This window comes from Sphaeramia orbicularis, chromosome 5 (assembly GCF_902148855.1).
Source record: "Sphaeramia orbicularis chromosome 5, fSphaOr1.1, whole genome shotgun sequence".
NCBI lineage: Eukaryota > Metazoa > Chordata > Actinopteri > Kurtiformes > Apogonidae > Sphaeramia > Sphaeramia orbicularis.
Window position 1 is genome coordinate 25863321 of NC_043961.1, and position 19106 is coordinate 25882426.

At 38.2% G+C, this 19106-nt stretch overlaps 1 protein-coding gene across 2 annotated transcripts in view; it reads left to right on the forward strand.

Moving 5' to 3' along the window:
- Positions 1–3679: 3679 nt before the first annotated feature.
- The window catches only part of cpne5b (copine Vb), a 157718-nt gene continuing 142291 nt past the window's right edge, over positions 3680–19106 (forward strand). The window contains exons 1-2 of one of the 2 annotated variants that reach the window (XM_030135190.1): positions 3680–3761; positions 9911–10177. In XM_030135190.1, coding sequence (XP_029991050.1) covers positions 10059–10177 — 119 coding nt within the window. In that variant the 5' untranslated portion in view covers positions 3680–3761; positions 9911–10058. Of the gene's footprint in view, positions 3762–9910; positions 10178–19106 lie in introns of those variants that run through there. The other variant, XM_030135188.1, reaches the window with a different exon arrangement.

Consider the following 19106-nt stretch of genomic DNA (forward strand, 5'->3'; position numbering starts at 1 on the left):
ATGTTGGAAAAAGACAAAAATCCAGGCACTCACTTGATTAGAAAATTTTAAAAAGCCTTTATTTCATGAGGGCCTGTAGATTAGTTCATGGGAGCTGGAGTTAAAAACACACCAATGCGTGTCAGCATGCGTCTCCTTCAGGATGTAATGAAATATGTATTTCTAAGACAAACATAGTGAAATTCAGCCCATCTCTGTATATAAACAGCTTATTTATCATTTGAGTCAGAACAGATGATATGATGAAACCTGAACTTTGGGAAACAGACTGAGTTGAAGTAATATACATTTAAGTAGTCACTGGGAAATAAAAAGAATTTTGTAGAAAAACTATTAATGGCCAGTGGAGCAGCAGCTTCTGACTGTTTAGTTCTAGTTTTAAATAATGAAAGATGCTGGAGGACAGGAAAACATGCAGGAGCACTGATGTAGTAGCAAGTTATCTCAGGGCTCACAGCTTGCATAGGAGATGCAACTGACATCTCAAAGATTTTCTCATAAATTATATAACCTCGAAGAAATACATCGCAGTTAAAAATAGCGGACGCAATACCCCCATCATTAATGGCTGACACTGTCATACACCACCTCCCCACTCAATGAACAGAAAACACACTGTCAGAAAGCATGAGAGGCAGAAACACATCAGCACCTGGGATAGTTGACTTCACACGACGTGAGCTCAGAGGATGTTAATGCTGACGAAAGTCTCAAATGTCTTCTACAAAATTCCTGCTGTTTCGTGGATACATATGGACATCTGGACGAGCACTGAACAAAGCCGTGGACTATCAACCAAATAACACAGCCTAATCCCATTATGTTCTCTCTCTTTGAGTCCAGGTTTACACACCAGGCTTAACCACATCAGAGGAACACAGTCATTCATGAACATGGGCGGATAATTAAAAAAAAAAAAAAAAAAACAATAGTCATTTTCTTTCTAGTGTAGGCAATTATTTTTTGTGGTGAATATTTGCAGGCTTTGTCCATGAATGTGAATAACATGTTTAATATTTCATTAATTCAAACCTATCATCATCCACGCTGAGTGAAGTTGCCAGTGCCTAATAATTATAGTGTTTAGAAGAAATGACTCACTATCAAGACGCAATTATAACCTCATTCAGTGTGTGTGATGCCAAGGACATACAGCTGCTTGTCAGAGCTTCCTTCTCTGTCACTAAAGTTACTTATTATGACCCAGAGCAATTTACTCTCATAATAGAATTCAGGATGTAAACACTAAAACAATTTATAAGTCTACTGATCACCTATTAATTCTAATAATTAAGTGAAAATAAGAATGAACCGCTCATTTATTTTCTCATCTTGGAATGGGAGTGTTCATGACCTGATTTAGTTTAAAGATTTGCCAAAATGCATTTTTTTTTCTGTGTTTATTGATTTTATTTACCACAGAATCCATAGTAGGAGCAACCTTCAGAGCAATCCACCACTTCTGTTATGAAATAAAACCTTTCTCTGGATCAGGATTCATAACATGAGTCATAGGTAGATGCATAGGTGGATGTAATGTCCTTGGATGAACACAACCACAACCACATTCATGAAATTCGTTTAATAACAGCTTTTTAGATGCTTTAAAGGGCAGCAACACACACATTTCTTGATATATGATTATTTCTTTAAGTGGTTATGGTTTGAAAAAATAATCTTCTCTGTTTCAGTCTGATGTAATCATCTTTATCTCTGTACTGTGTTCATTGTGTCTTCTTCTTTGATTCTTTTCCCATCACAGGTGGTTTTGTTTTCCTCCAGGGCAGGAAGTTGTAGGAGACCAGAGCTGTAAGGAGATATGTCGCCATGCCTGTGTATCCTCCAAGTACCAAACACAACGGCTGCGCCAGCACAAAAAGGCAGAAAACATTCAGAGATGCCCGGTCGTCCAGCTCCACCCGGTCGTCCTTCGAGGCCTGCATCACCCCAAAAAAATAAATCAGTGCCACTGCTGGGTAAAAGGCCAGTTCCACCATGATGCAGAGGACGAGATGCTCCCAATCTCCAGAAAAGCCTTTGGATTTAACATGTACACACAAATGTTGAAAAGTAAATCTACTGAGGTATTGACAGAGTATTTTCAGAAACACACTCACCCTGATGTGATTTTTCACTCGCTCGCAGAGAGAAATAAGAATGTGGATGTGACGGAGAAACAGACTTTAACCTTTGATCGGTCTTTAAAACAACCTTGTCAAACATTATCCACCATCCACCGTCCATTCTTATCAGGATACTTCACAACATGCTTTCCTTGTGGCATATTTACCATTGCTATCAACATCAATACTACACACAGTTTCTGTTCCTTTGAAAGAGGTTAACATTTGTAGAAGTACACTATGCTTACTGACCTAAATAAGAATATTAGAAGAATAAGGCAAGGCAAATTTATTTATATAGCACAATTCACACACAGGGCAATTCACAGTGCTTTACAAAAATGGAAAAGAAACAAGCTAAAAACATACAATTAAAAAATAATCAATAAAACACAAATAATAATCAATGAAAATAAAGTAAAATAGAAGAGTGCAGATAGAACACTTTCAGCATAATAAGACTTTACTGACAGTATTGTATTATTAGGATATTACTTCTGATTATTTCTTGGTAGTCATCTTGTGAGCATGTGTGATTAGTAATTTTAGAGTTGTTGCTCAGGTTGGTTGATTTTTTTTTCTAAACATTGATCATTGTGCTTTCAGTCTTTATGCTAACATTCAAACCTAATACTTATGACAAAGTGATATGATTATACAAATAAAAGTCTTGCAAAAAAAAAAAGTATAATCACTCAAAAAATTCTACAAATCACTAAATAATAGATCATTTCACTTTTGACAAAGCTGTAGTCTGCATGGTCAAAATCCTACGGTCCATGCAATCTAAACTATTGAACCCATAAAGACCCAAAGAGCAACTGGTGACCAAAAGCATCTACTGATCTAAACTGTTTAATATCTGTTGATCCACTAATCCTGTCAATACATGTAAATAATTGGTGTAAATTACAGTTTGTCATTTTTTCATGGTCATCAGATATGACCCATTTGGACATTCAGAGGCTCCGTAGTTACCATGGAACCACCGTCATTTTCTACAACATTGATTCACCAGAAAAACCCATGGACTTGGATCAGTGACAGTGGATGGAGACACTTCTTTTTATGTTTAGTTATTAATATATTTGCTGAACAAGTCACTTTTTCTTCAGTTTTCTCTGTTTCTGATATAATAACCCTCGTCTTTAATCTGAGCTTTAATGAACATCTATATGATCAGTGAATTAAGTATAGGAAAACATATGATTTTCATTGAAAAAACACAAAATACAGAGGATAATATTATAATAAATAGTAATAAATCATTTAAGAAATGTGAAATCTATTTGAAAATTCATTTGGGAACTGCCACAAAAGTAACACTGGGTCTTTATGGGTTAATACCATTTATTATACAATTTATAACTGGACTTTACAGTCATTAGTCTTCGTGGTGATTTGGAGAAACAACAACATTGTGATTATCACAATTATAATGAATGAATATGTGTCATGTATTAGTTTTATTTCTATTAATTATGTTTCTTTTAGCACCGCTGCTGCTCATTCCCAGCTGTTCTCGTCAACCCCTTATCTAACATTCCTTTGGAAACACACCTTGCTGCATAGTGAATATCAAACACCACCTAAAGCTCAAACAACAGGAAAACTGCTCCATTCTTCCTCCACTAAATGGTAAGACCATACCAACACCAGATTCTTCTGGCTCTGCATGTCTTGTTTTCACCCATTGGAGCCTGTGACATGTACTAAGCTCTTCTCCGTTCAATAAAAAAAGCCTAGAACTGAAGTTACTCCAAATGTCTCACCGGCACCTGTGTTGAATGTTAGCCTCCATCTTCTGTCTTCTATCAGCTGTGTGTAGCTTGTACACATGCCCTACTTTTAGCTGTTTGCCTAAAAGGGATACACTCACGATTTTGGATCATATCTTCATAGTTGAAATTCACAAAATCGTCTACTGGATGTCATGTTTATTTAGTTATGGATGCTGCAGTCTCAAGGGAGCTGTCACTGGGTGTAAATAATAAATAATTAAACGAAAAGTGACCAGAGTGGTGATATGTAGCACTGGCTCCCTCTGGATTGTGAAAGAGTCCTGAGTGTAAACTTTGCCTTTGGGGACTTCATTGCTGCTCTGCTATTGTCTGCTACCATTTTCACTTGACTTTCAGAGAGGTTTTTCTCTGGAGGAACAGGAGTGTACTTCCCCCGCAGCAGAAAAACTACCCACCCATTAAAACTTTTGGATAGGTGTCTAATTAGGAACATTTGCAAATGTTTAATCAAGAAGATCATGGATAGTTTAAGTAGACTGAACATGGCACTGCTGAAGTATAGTTATTTTTATTTTTATTTTGCCCAGTTTTTGCTGACAGAAGTTCTTTGCATCCCCGCTGCTGCAGCCAGACGGAGCACTGGGCCTTTAGCCAGTCAATCAGCCACCCATGCCTCCATACATATTGGATGTATTTGTCAGTCTGTAGGGGTCTGTTGTCACTCTCAGAGAAATCGTTCATAAAAGGTTTCTGCGTGATCCTGGTCACCTCATGGGGGTTGAGATTCGGGATTAAACCACTAGGCTCCAAAGCAGGATTACGCACAGGGAGGGAACATGTGGTCCTTTTGAACTGGGTTTATCGAACCCACTACTCTACAGGGTCTCCACTTGCTGCAACAACAACCAGCAAGCAACACAAATCTTGGCAGTCACATGAAATCCAGTGCATTTAGATACCACAGCTCACTGGTGTTCAATACTGCTGCTAAAAGAACACAATATATAGAAAAATTATTTTAGGAATCGAAATATAAGTTCTTTGACAAGGCTTTCACATCATTTTAGGGGGTTTATGCAACATGGCCAGGTGCCTTGTAACCTATAACTTGTATTTTTAAAGTGCTTGTAAACAAAAATGATTTATGCACTGCAAAAATCAAAATCTTACCAAGTGTATTTTTCTCATTTCTAGTCAAAATATCTCATCACATTTAAAATAAGACATAATCACCTAAAGAGTAACTTTTCAGTGAGATATAAGAACTTATTTTTAGACAATAGATCTTGAAAATCTTATTTCAAGAAGTCTTACCAAGATAATTTTCACTTGTTCCATCAACAGATTTTTTTTTTTTTTTGCTTAATTCAAGATTTTATTTATTTATTTATTTTTTTGCTTAATTCAAGCAAAAAATCTGCCAGTGGAACAAGTGAAAATGATCTTGGTAAGATTTCTTGAAATATGTTTTTGAAATAAGGTTTTCAAGATCTATTGCCTAAAAATGAGTTACTGTTTGAGTGATTATATCTTATTTTTAGTGTGATGAGCTATTTTGACTATAAATGAGCAAAATACACTAGGTAAGATTTTGATTTTTTTCCCCAGTGTGATTAATTTATATTTGCTTTGACGATAGAAAATGAGTTCTTTTGAGAAAACTACTTCCTATTGGAGAGCAATATATACGAAAAGCCTTTCAGAATGTTCAGTTTGTAGACTTTACCGCATCGATGTTGGTAAAGGTCTTTTGTAAAATTCATCTGGCAAGTAAATAATACTGTAGATTAACAGTATAAGTGTGGGAACGGAAATCCTTACATGAAGTGATAGTTAAATAACAAAGCAACCACTGCTGATGGCTAAAAAAATCACTTTAGTCTTTCAGGTGTTTTATTTTGCCTCTACTTGCATTGCTGAATCTTCACACTGAGCTGTGTTTTTAGTTTTTGTGTAATCGTAAATGGCTATTATGTTATGACATTAGATATGTTTCAGCAAATATTTTCCCATGGCAATTTTTCACCTCTGGAGCAGAATAACAGATTTTTTTCCTCTAGTACATTGTCTGAAAAATCAAGCTCAATTTAACACAAAGCATACTATGATACTAGCCAAAATTATAGATAAGAGAAAACTGCATTACCAACAATCTCTGATGCTGTTCAATAATATAACACCACAACATGATGCTCTGATGTCAGATTTTTTAGTGTGCATTTTAAAAGTGTGAATTACATGTTAGCTAAAAATAATCCAACAATCATATAGCAATCGGATTTTTTATTTTTATTTTTTTTCATTTATTAGTTTATTGTATTGTGGACAATCCCAATTAATGAACTGTATAAATAACAGTAAAAAGGGTCAGCTTTAGCCAAAATGGCTAGTATCCTGCTGTAGTCCCTGGCCTGATGACAATAGGCTGAGCATTTAATTTATATATTTCACTGAATTTTGGTTGATTCATTAATTTAAATACATCAATAAGATGTGTCTTTGGCTTCTAGGTTGTTAAAAAAAAAAAAAAACAAATATTGTAGTGAGTAGCTTCACTTGGTGTCAGGGCATTTGTCTGTTTTTGCATAATTGCTTCCAGAAAAGCGATATTTTTGGACTGTGTGACGCAAGTAAGAACAAACACAGTAATTAGTGCTTCGAAAACTGCAGGAAGTCAGAAGAATGGGATGAAGAAGGAGGAAAAGGGACATTTGAATCCCCTATGGTGTTATTAATGTCACCAGCAGTGAAAAAGCAATGACCACCTCCTGGTCCAAAGCAATTGGACAGCATTAGAATTTAAAAGAGATATCCTATGTTTGTAAGTCTTTGCTATTGATCACCCAATGGGCATGCACCTTAGGGCATCCACAAATTGGAATGATGCAGTGCTTGTGTATTAAGAATCACCACCAGGCTTGTGTGTTTAACTGTCTTTTAAAGGCTTTTAAAAGTAATTTTTGTCTCTGTACTTTTGTGCTGATTAAGAAATGTGGGGATTTATGTGTGACACTTGCAGAAAGAATGGAAAAATACCCAAGTCTTTGAAGCCTTTGTTGTCAAAACACCTATTATTTATTCATTTTTTAAAAAACTGTTTCTGTGTTGTTTTAATTCTCTGCACTAATTATTTGGAGCTGTCATCTGTTGACAGAAGCGCTGGTTGTTACAGAGCAGGTCTGATTGTCGGTGGAGAGCTCTATCAACTCCAAAACTCTGATATAGCACAACTGGCATTTTATTTTTCACAGTGGAATCATGTTAACAATTTGAACAAATATAACGTGATATAACTCATATGTCCACAGAGTTTCGTACTGTGTGTCACTATGCAGTAGTAAACTTTGGTTTTCCCCTGTAAGTCGCTTTGGAAAAAAGCGTCTGCCAAATGCATAAATGTAAATGTAAACTATTACTAAACAAGTGGTGCCAGGCACAACAAACCCCACCCCTCACATGTATTGTAGCTTATTTTGGCATCGATCCAGCTGATGTCATCATGTCTATGCGTGTGGTGATGTCAACATATCAATTGCCTCTATATATGTGCCAAGTTTGAAGTAACCTGAAACAAAATTGATGTATTTATAAACATTTGAAATTTTGCCCATTATATGTAAATGTGAGAATTAAAAAAATAAATAAATAAATAAATAAATAAAAATCAAAACAAATTTTGAATTTTGACCTACTTTTCCCAAAATGTAACTACATCTGTTCTGGGTCACTGGCAATCTATAAACTCAATTTGGTATGAATTCAACCAGTAGTTTTGTTACTATACACATATGAAATTTCGCTCATTATAAGTAAATGGGGGGAAAAAAAAGATTGAAATAATTCATAAAAATTTTGAACTTTGACCTACTTTTTTCAAAATATAATCAGATCTATTCTAGGTCACTGGCAATCTATAAACCCAATTTGGTATGAACTGAAACAATACCCCTTGCATCTACTTCAGGGGTCAAGATAATTACATCAGATTCTCGATAATACCCTTTTTTTTTTCCAGACAAAGTGCCAAAATAGGTCTTTTTGAGCATCTGTAATCTGATACTTTGTGCAAAGTCGTTTCTTTTGCATGAGTGCATTTCTTATACTGCAGGAGATTACTTAAGGCCATGTGGATGCTGTGAAGGTTCTTCCCTCCTGTTTCTCTGTTTTTGTCCTCTGGCCCTGCTCTTGCCTGTGTACTCTTTGGAACATCTGCAATAATGTGCTCACCCACACTAAACAGCAAGTCCTTAAAATACATGAATCATCCTGAGGAGGAAATGCTGTGCATGTAGATGTGCATGCCTCTTTATCTCTGTTTACGAGCAGTTTGGTGACATATGAGAAAATAATTAGTTTTCATATGTGCACATTTGTGCAAATTTCCCACAGAGTGATTGTTCATGTGTGTGTTCCTGATCCTAAGCTGGAGGGCTGTGTGGGCAGAAGCATCCTGTGCTGGTGTAAATTGATTTCCAGAATCCAGACTCTAGGTGTTCTATGCAAAGTGCCGTGTGCTTCTGCCGCCATTTATGAGGAAAGTAAAATGGTTCAGGGCTGTGTTGTGTTCTGTGTTTTACACAGACAGACAGACAGACAGACATAGATAGATAGATAGATAGATAGATAGATAGATAGATAGATAGATAGATAGATAGATAGATAGATAGATAGATAGATAGATAGATAGATAGATAGATAGATAGATAGATAGATAGATAGATAGATAGACAGAGAAAAAACATAAAAATGTACAATAATAGAAAAAATCTGGTCTCACTGTTTCCATGGTGAACAAAAGTGTCAATTAGTTGACAGGTTTCAACATGACCAAATGATTTCTTTCTTGATGTAACTGGTACTCTGTGGAAAACAGCTGGTTAATTGTTTATTCATGAGTGTCGATGTGAATTTTCTAAGTGTGTGTGTGTAAGTCCTTTGTTTATCTGCAAGAAAATCTAGCAAGATGTGGAGTGTCAAAACAAGTGAGATAAACACTGAGGTGGTGGGGGAAAAAAGACAACACAGAGTGCTAACATTTAGGAAGTGTAGTTATCCAAAAATGACACACCCATCACTTTTTTGGCAGGCAGTTGCACCAGTTTAGCATATTCATTACAGTGTGGTTTACAGGACAGGTCTAAGCTGTATACAGCCCACTAATGATGGATGGTAGCCATTAAATCCCAATGTAATTTTCCTTTTGTAATTAATATTGATTTTAAATCAGCCACCATGGACACATTTTAATTGGCAACTGTATGTTTAAATGCCATGCATATGTTTATTCCAGAGCAAAAAAAACAAAAAAACAAAAAACTGATGAATCCCAAAAAATGTAGGGGGATGATAATTATGTTTATGCAACCATTTATGGTCCAGACCTTTGCCACCTAAGTCCAAACCTATTAACAGTTTGGATGGATGTACAGTGTGTGCTGTAGAAGTGTCTAGTCTGCTGATTTTTCATCATTATTCGGATTCTACTGGGAGCTGTCCATTACTGTGGTTCTGAATTGTCCTTTTTTTCCACCTTCGCACAACAGTGCCTATAGTTCCACAACTATGCGTTACAAGGTAATCTTTTTCATCGTTATAAGGAAGATTACGCGCTGCATCTTTTTTTTTCTCTCATTAAACGTCAGATTAAGTTTTACAGATTAAATGGCATCAGTTCATAAAAATTAAATAGTCATGACACACTCTGAGTGAACAGAGAAGAGGCTGTTGCGGGGTGACAGGCAGCTTTATCAGGGCATGGGCAGGGTTGCCAGCACTTGAGTGTAATGCCGTGTGGGAGGAGGATGGGTGGGTTTGAGTGTATTCTTTTTCTCTTCACATTCTCTGCCGTGCGCACATTCAGGAGGCAAACCACACAGAGCAGTCCACCTCTCCATGTCTCCATGTGATGCGCAACCGGCCGGTCAGGGCGCAACAGTGATCCAGATCTAACCCACGACTGATCATTTTATTGTGCCGCATGGACAGTTAACCAAGTGCGCGTCTGCATAGAATCAACTCAGTATCCCCTCCCTCCTTTCTCTCCAGCCTCAAAATTTGCGAAGCGGCTGCCTCCCCGGGTTGGACCGGATCCCGTCTGATCTGTGATCGGGTCTCTGGACTCACCGGAGACTCGACGCGCTCTGCAAGGCTGTGCGCCTGTCGGATCAGACCCGCGCCAACCCGGTCCTTGACGATGGAGCTGATGGAGGGAGACGTTATGGACAAGCTGGAGGACATGTCATCGGTGTACGACTTCGACCCGATCACTGGCAACATTCCTGCCACCAAAGTAGAGATCACCGTCTCCTGCAGGTGAGTTGCAGCGTTTGCAAAAAGCGAAGAGGAAAGTTGAGTTCAGAGACGTGTGCTAGAAAAGTTGAACAGAGCCCCACCCTGCAATGTTCAGTGAGAGGGAGATGTGGAAAAAGGGATTCGAGCGAACTTTTCCCACTGTGTAGATCAAAAAGCACAAAGAGTATCTGCTTTAACATTACAGGGTGGGGACAACCTGACTGGATTTAAAGACTTTTGCCATTTCCTTTTGTTTTAACACTGGGATGCGTGAATATGTTCTTTCTATTGTCCGATACCAAAGAAAAAAGTATGTGGACAATTAAAGATGTGCCAGGTCATATGTAAAACAGTGTTATAAGCAAATCAAATGTGAATAAATGCAGGCAGAACCACCTTCTGTGGTATAAAGTCCAAACCACCGCACAAAAGTCGCAAATTTGTAAAAATCTAGAGGCTTTGACGTGGGTGTTCACACTCACCTGCTTGTGTTTAACGTGCAGAATTAGATTTATCACCTTGTGTAACATCTTTTCAGTCAGAGGACGAGAAGGTTCCTATCACCATAACCACTGACTGCTTTCAGCACCAGCAGCACTGAAAGCTTTTCGTACCTCCTCTGCATCCTTGACAGAGTACAGGGTGTTAAAGATTCAAAGGTTTACATCAGATTCACACATTGCAGCGTCCCTGACCTCATTCTTAGTCCCATTCTTATCTTACAGCAGAAAGATACTTCCTTTTAAGAAAAAAAAAACTTTACTGAAAACAGACCTGCAAAATCACTCTCTCTACAGCTGTTGTTCAGTGTGAATAAACAGTGGCTCCTCTCCTCTACCCATTAGGAAAGCCCTGGAGTCAAGGCTTTCTTCGCCTTTCACCTCTTAGACGTATATGCCAGTGCTGCCATGTGTGCATCAACAACACTACATGCACACACACACACATCTCTAGTCTTTGATGCTGGGTTTTAGGTTTGTGAGCCATCGAAGCGGAGTGAGTTGGAGCTATAACAAGCTATGTGTGCATTATTGATGAGCTTTCTGGCGTTCAGAGAAGCTCACCACCACATCTCTTAGCTCAGAGTAAAAACCAGACCACGGCATGAATTGAGTGTGTTTCAGATTTCTGGAAGAGCAACTGTTGACTTGTTTGTGTTGAAGGGTGGTAGATGGTGGATAATCAGTTTGGATGTAGAAGGGACAGCTTGCAAAGTATTGCATGATCAGTCCAAGCCAGTTAGCTTTGGGATTCTTCTCCTTTAACGATGAGGTGGTTTGGATCACATTCCTCGGTGATATGCAATTAAGCAGCATTCAGGTAAACGACAAGTCCTATTCTGACAACCCCTGCATTTATGGAAATAGTTTTTTCTACAGCAGCATTTATGCATCTATGACTTGCTGCTGATGAGTGGTAGAGAGAGAAAGCAGTGGGAGTGGTGGTACAAATGCCTCCCATCAGAAAGAAAAGGAGTTTGGGAAGAAGAAATCATTAATCAAAAGGGGAAGGTCGATCTTTTTTTCTCCCCATTGCCTCTTTGCTGCTTCGTGTGTCTCTTGTGTGTGTAGATGTGTGATGCTTGAAGCGACAAAGAGATCAAGACTGCTTGAAAGAATTCCTGGCAGAAAAAAATATATTTTGTGTGCGGAAATTTCACAGTGTGACATTGTATGTGCAGTCAGTTTAAAGTAATATCTATTTGGAAGGCTACTGATTGGAAGGCAGAGTTACTGTGGTTATGTATTGAAAACTGAATGGCTGTTATATTTTGCCGCCTAATGAGCTGTGGAGATGCATCAACTATGCAAAAGGTTGCTCTCATAGCTCTATAATTAGAATTTTCCGATATAAACTGCAGCCTAATCTATCATACAGCTTTAAAGCGGTAGATAAAAGTTAAAGTTACATCTATCTGTCACATTTCTAACAACAGATCAAGGCCTCACAAATCCTCCAAATCCTCAGTACAGATGTTGTGTGAGTCAGATTCTTATTCAACAGAAGCTCCCTGTTGGGTCTTCGTCAGTATTCTGTCTTTGTCATGTACATGCACTCCCTCCAAATCTCCAAACCATGATGATAGCTGTTCCCTCCGGGTTAATACCCCTTATTACAGGTTACACCCCCTGCTTTTGACAACATATTATTATTGGGACCAGTGACAAATGGAGTGGGATGGGTGGGTAGGTGCTGCATCCTTAAAAAGGGGGAAATAATAGGAATTGGTTCGATTTTTTTTTTTTTTTTTTTTACTCCAGGGGTAAGAAAACTTGAGGATTTTATTGGATGCTCAGACATACTGGCTGCTGGGCCTTGTTGACTGACAACAGCTATGTGAAAATACTGTGATATTTCACAGATGGCAGTGGCTGGTATTTGTCTGTTGTCCTGTAATTCATACGCTTCTATGAATGAAGTTTTTATCTTCAAAGATATTTGATAACAGCCTTTAACCCATAAAGACCCAAACATCCATCACCGACCAATAGCATCTATTGATCTAAACTGTTTAATACATGTTGATCCACTAATCCTATCAATCCATGTAAATAATTGGTGTAAAATGCAGTTTATCTTTTCATGGTCATCAGATATGACCCATTTGGACATTCAGAGGCTCTGTAGTTAGCATAGAAACACCGTCATTTTCTACAACATTGATTCACCAGTAAAACCAGTGGATCTGGATCAATGACAGTGGATGGAAATGCTTGGTTTATGTTCAGTTAATGATAGATTTGACTGAAAAAGTCACTTTTTCCGCAGTTTTCTCTTTTTTTGATTTAATAACCCTTAACGTTAATCTACATGAACATCTCTATGATCAGTAAATTAAATATAGGAAAATACCTGATTTATACTAATAAAATACAAAACACAGAGGATAATGTCTGTGGCGGTATCGGAACACCCCCTGGAAAGGGGGGGGGTCTGTATAAGTATCAATATCAAGCAGCATGTTATGTCAATGGTAAACCCCCCCCCCCCCTCCCCGTTATAGCACTCAGTAGGTAACGCCCCCCTTACCTCATCATTATCCTCCTTGTCGAGCGGTGGGGGTGAGGGGTGGGGTGGGGTACCTCAATAATTGCCGTGATGTACCTTACCACCCCTGTTGAGAAACACTGTTATAAATAAATGGTGATAATCACTTAAGAAAGGTTAGATCTAGAGAAACTTTCATTTAGGAACTGACATGAAAGTAGTGCTGGGTCTTTCTGGGTTAAGATTCTTAGGCATCACCAGGCATCAATTGTCATTTTAAGCAATTATTTTGGTGTTAGTCCAGAATTTCATGATCAGTGCATCTGTAGAGATTCCATGGATGTATTACTGTGCAACATCAACTTATATACAGTTATGTAAATGATATGTTGTAATAGTGTAATAATCTTCTCCAACCAAACTGACAGTTTTTGGGACATGGCTGTCACCATGCTGACATTTCTCACAATAATAGTGAATCACTTCCAGCACATTTGTTCTGTGCGAAGCTTTGCCCTACAGGAGATACCATTGTGTCAGAGAATAGAATACCGGTGAAACAGTTTGATACTAAAAAGACTTTGTCCTAAAATCCATCCTGTGATTATTCTTTAACTGGTGTTTACACTCCCACGGGGCTTGTCAGTCAATGGTGTAGTTCCTGGGTGAAATGAAGGGGCTGGGGTACAATTGGCACAAGTACAGGAAAGCGGAGGTTTGAATTCTGTAGCCACAAAGCCCAACCACACTCATCTGTTCAGCTCTTTGTTCATTTTCTCCGTGCCATTCACAAGCAAGTCAAAGTCTGTCCTCCTGTTTCTGCTCTCTACTGTCTGACAGTCCAGTCAATTCAAACAACATAAAGATGTACTTATATCTCATCCGGTCAGCTGAGAAGACACCGTCTGGTTTGTGTATTGAAGAGGAGGTCAGTAAATGGAGGAGCACCAGCTGCTAAAAATGATATTGATAAGCAATGAGCTGATCTGGCATTACTGGTTTCTGTGCTTCTGTGTGCAGCAGCCCACACATTTCTGAGAGGAGCTCGGTCTGTAAAGCCAGTATTTGACTTCTGATTGTACTCAAATGACTGGATCATAGACAAAATTAAATCAGTGGCTTTGTTTCCTATAAATGGTAGTAAAAGCTGTTGAAATGAATAGATCTATAAGAATGTTAATGTTAAAGTCAAGGCTTTCGATTGTTGAATTGTAAGAATAATTGGACTCACTTCAAGATTACATCCTCTGACTGTGTAAGGCATTTTGGATGTACTGTCTTGGCCCTTATATGTATGTGAAAAGGTGCTGATAGTGAAAACAAAGAAGGTCCGGAAGGGTGAGGTGTGACCTCCACTGACACTGGGGTCAAAGTTCATTCTGACTGACCACATAACTGGGAGAAGCAATTAAACCATTAATGGAGGGTCTTTCTTGTAAAGGTGACACCTAATCCCAAAAAAAGAATGAAATCTACCCTTTTTCCTTCTGTTGCTTGGTCTTAATAGAGGTGTGGGGTTTCCCATCTTGTGTTGTGAGTGTAGTCATTGCATGTATTGGAATGATGAAATGCCTCCAGATGGTAAAAATTTGCATACAGATTTGTGCTTGTGAAAACTCTGTTTCTAGCATCTGATAGATTCCTTCACGGATCTGGGACAGATATGAAAACATCTCACACAGTGTGGAAAAGCCCAAGGGGGATCCATCCCCATAGCTTATCATCACTCTGATTTCCCTTGGTTTTTTCCTGTTGCAGTTAGACTGTAGTGTGACTATACAGTACACTGCATCACAAGCATAAAGAGTGAGGTATGGAAAATACAGGCTTTGCAAACTGCAAAATAATTATCTTGTTAATGACATCCTCATTAAAAAATAAATAATGAAAAGAAGAAAAGAAAGAGAAATTACCTTTGACACATGCTGTCAGTAATTTTCTAGCACAACAGCCTGGGAACATTGCCCAGTATCACACAGCCTAGCTGGAGGGGGAGATACAGATGTATTGAGAAAAAAGTGTGGATGGTGTGAGAGCAGATAAACCAAAACACACTCAAACATATTGAGACTGGCATGCTCATCACTGTAATGTAATCGTAGGACAGGGAAGTTAAATCAATGAGAAATACAAGTAAGAAACTAGAATGCTTAGAGAGACTGTAAGAACCTGCAGACACAGTAATAGGTATTGCTGTTGGCTGATGATTTAATTTTATTATCACCAACAGCACCAACGTCACAGGTGTCTTTGTTCATCTGCTGCTATGGCCTGTAGCAGTAGATATAAAACCATATTTAGGCTCTTAACACTGTTCTTTCTCTGTCATATTGATGAAACCCACACACTAGGACTGCACAATATATCATTTCAACATCACCATCTCAGTGTGTGCCTCCTTATTATAGTCATGTCACTGGTTCAAGCAATGTAGGCAAATTAACACAACCACAACTTGATACGAGCAAAGAACAGGAGAAAAATACAGAAAAGGTAAGGATTTGGTTGTAAAAGGAAAACATTTGTTGGCCTAAACACAAAGACAGGATTGTGGTTACCTGAAAACAAACACTTTGTTGACAGTGCCTCAGTGGTGAGCTAATCAGTGTATTAAATTACCTAAATTCCCTAAAATATTACACAGTGCTAACCTGCTATGGTGATACAGCTTTAAATTAAACTTTGAGCTTATGTTCAAAGAGTCTTCAGAGTGTTCCTCCACAATATCACACCAGTCGTTCTAGAAAGACTGACTTGTTCCAAATATAGATATTCAAATCAACCGGTGTAAGGTTCTGGATTTTCCTTATTGAATCATATATTATATGTTATCATATATTGCAGAAATCATGTCTTTTTTTTCTCTTCCAGTATCATGCAGCTCTACCACCCACTCATTATAAAAGATGCTGCTGCTTATAATCCCATGCATTAAAGTTTAAAAGGAGCGGTAGCAGTCTCACTTTCAGAATTGTGTTGTCATTGAGACCACACTGGCATTGTTCCCTTTCCTTTTACCTCTTGAGGTAAACTGTGTGTAAGCTGCAGTGTTATTAAACTGGAGTAGCTCTCAGGATCACTGTATTCCCTGCAACACTGATGAGCCTGCCCCTCAGCCTCTCCAACCATCTCCTACACAGACCTGGCCTCATGGGGGCCATTATACAGAATCAGGGGATAGCAGCACACAACCTCTCCATTCCACCTTTTCTGCTTTGCTGCTTGGGCATCAGTGAATCCTTTTGCTGAGGCTTTGGACTCTGTGTTGTCGACAGCTCTGTGGTCACTGGAGTGTGTGTGGTAAGGCTGCTTTGAAAAGCCACAGCAACAGCACAGCTCATTTGGGAGACAAATTAAAAGACTGAATGAAACCTAAATGGCATACATATTAAATATGCATCAGAGCTGTTGTTTCTGCTTACAGAACATTTTTGTAGACACTGCATTGATGTAGAATGAATATTGCATATCAGCATGTCAGTATAGAAATGTTTGCATACAAAAGACATTTGAATTTATTTACAGCATAAAATCCTCTCTTCAAAATGGGCACAGCCAATCAATTATTTTCTAGCCTTTTTACGTGATAGCCAACTAACACCTTTGGTGGGTGCACTGAGGGCAGAAAACGCATTGCTTCTGAGCACCATTCACTATCTTTCAGCATTCACTGTTGCCTTTTAAATTCTCTCCTCAGAACCTCTTGTGCACTGACAGACAGACTGTGACTAATGCTTTCACTAAATCAATAAAGTGGACTGTGTTCTTGCTGAAAAGATTATGAATGTGCTTGTCAGGAAGACCTTGTAACCTGACTTGAAACTGCAATCTTACAAAGGTGAACTATCATCATCATCTTTTTTTTTGTCATAAAAACACTTGTTTGTGTTTGTTTGGGAAGGTGATATGATTTCCATCTTCCACTCCTTACTCTTCAACTAATAATCCCTTCCAACTCTGACAGGGGCACTGTTGAGTTGTCACTGTCTTCACACAGCAATGACTATAATCAGCCTTGTCAGCTCTGCAGCTAAAAATTAACTGTCTCATCCCTGAACCCATCAAATTCCTCCATACTTGTATCATACTCGTATCTTGAGGCTCTAATGCCTATGTGAGAGAATCCCCTTGAATACAAACGAGGCCTGGTGAGGTTGTGTACAGCGACTGAACATAAGTGATGTTATGTCCAAAGGAAGGAGACTAACACTCTCAGTGAGTGTTAATGATGGTTCACTGTCATGCTGGCTTTAGTGGCTGAGAGGCTGGAACTGGGCTTTGATCTGGGCTCTCTGGCTGTCAGGCCTTTTGGCTGACTGGCAAGAGCAGAGGAGTCCTGGGAAGACAAAGTCAAATTTATTGGTGAAGGACTAGGGAAATACAGGGCTACCAATGCACACTTTATTCCTCTCTCTCTGTCCCAAATAGCTAAAAAGACTGTGACCAGTAAACATGTTGGAGGGTGAAAAGCAATGTTTGGGGATTGAGTCTCTGGGCTCCATGTGGGTCTGAGAGTTATGAAGCATAACCTTTGTTGTTGTGAATCCCAGAAAATGATTGCAAGTCATTCCCGTTTTATAAGAAGAACATAATTTCATAATAATACAACTATAATAACATGCTTTGCAGCAAGTTCTATCAATTTACAGAAGCTTGCTATGCTTCTCCCTTCTCCTCTACTGAGTAAAAAACACACTCTCTGAAATGTTTTTAATATTTTCTGTGTTGTTTGCATAGAATATGACATAATACCTTACCTAAAGTCTGTTTTATATTTTAATATAATTTTTGTCATCTGGCCACAGTCTTTGAAGTTATTCCTCACAGTTGGTTGGATGTTTTCAGTTCAACATTTTATCATTGCTCTTTTTAGTTCCGTGGATGTTACAGTCAGTTTTATACAGTTCTAATGGCTATATTTCAGAGGATAAGAAACAGAAGCAGAACAATATAAAATAAAAGTGCACAAATTTTCATGCAAGAAAAATAAAGACATCATTAAACTTAAAATGTCCAGTGCTGGCTGAAATGGGTGAGAGTTTGCATGTTCTCCCTGTGTCTGTGTGGATTATCTCTGGCCTTCTCCCACCGTCCACAAACATCCACCATAATAGGTTATCTGGTCAATCTAAATCACCCATAGGTGTGAATGTGAGAGTGAATGGTTGTTTATCTTTATATGTCAGCCCTGTAATGAACTGGCCAGACAGCCAGAGTTTACCCCGCCTTTTCCTACTGGGAGCTAGGATAGGCTCCAGCCCCCCCACAACCCTCTCAAGAACTGAGAAAATGAATAAATGAATGAATAAACTTAAAATATCTGGTTATAACAACAAAATAAAGGCAGTGACCATAATGTAATGGTTCTGTTTTCTGACATCTTCAGTGTGACTTATATATTTTGCTTTTGCTTGTTTATCCATTTTCTTAATTAAAGTTGAGGATCTAATGGTAAACCAAAACAAAGGACACAAGTTGCTTTTCCATTGACCCTTAAACTGCGCAAATATAAGTTGTGCATAAAAATTTGCCAAATGGAAAACGATAATTTCGCCAAAACTCTCATTTGGCAAGACGTGGTTTTTCGGGTATAGCACAATTGGTATATCACGCAAAACTGCAATGGAAAGACCTTTTTTCGCAACTAGCATCACATGAATGAAAAAAAAAACGTATGTTAGTGGACATTACAACAAGTGAAGACAAAGAGTTTTAAAATAAACATGGCACGGTATGTGTGGACACACCAGGAAACCGAATATTTTTTTTAATTTAGTATGGGATAGAGGGGTAATATATAATAATAATAATGAATATTTCTGTAAATCAACATGATATTTATGTTCGTCGTCATGTTTATAGAATGACTTCTCTTGTCATTTTGTGATAACAAATAAACAAATCATCGCATTTGTGATTTAATGGAAAAACCGACATTACGTACTTCTGTTTTTTTGACATT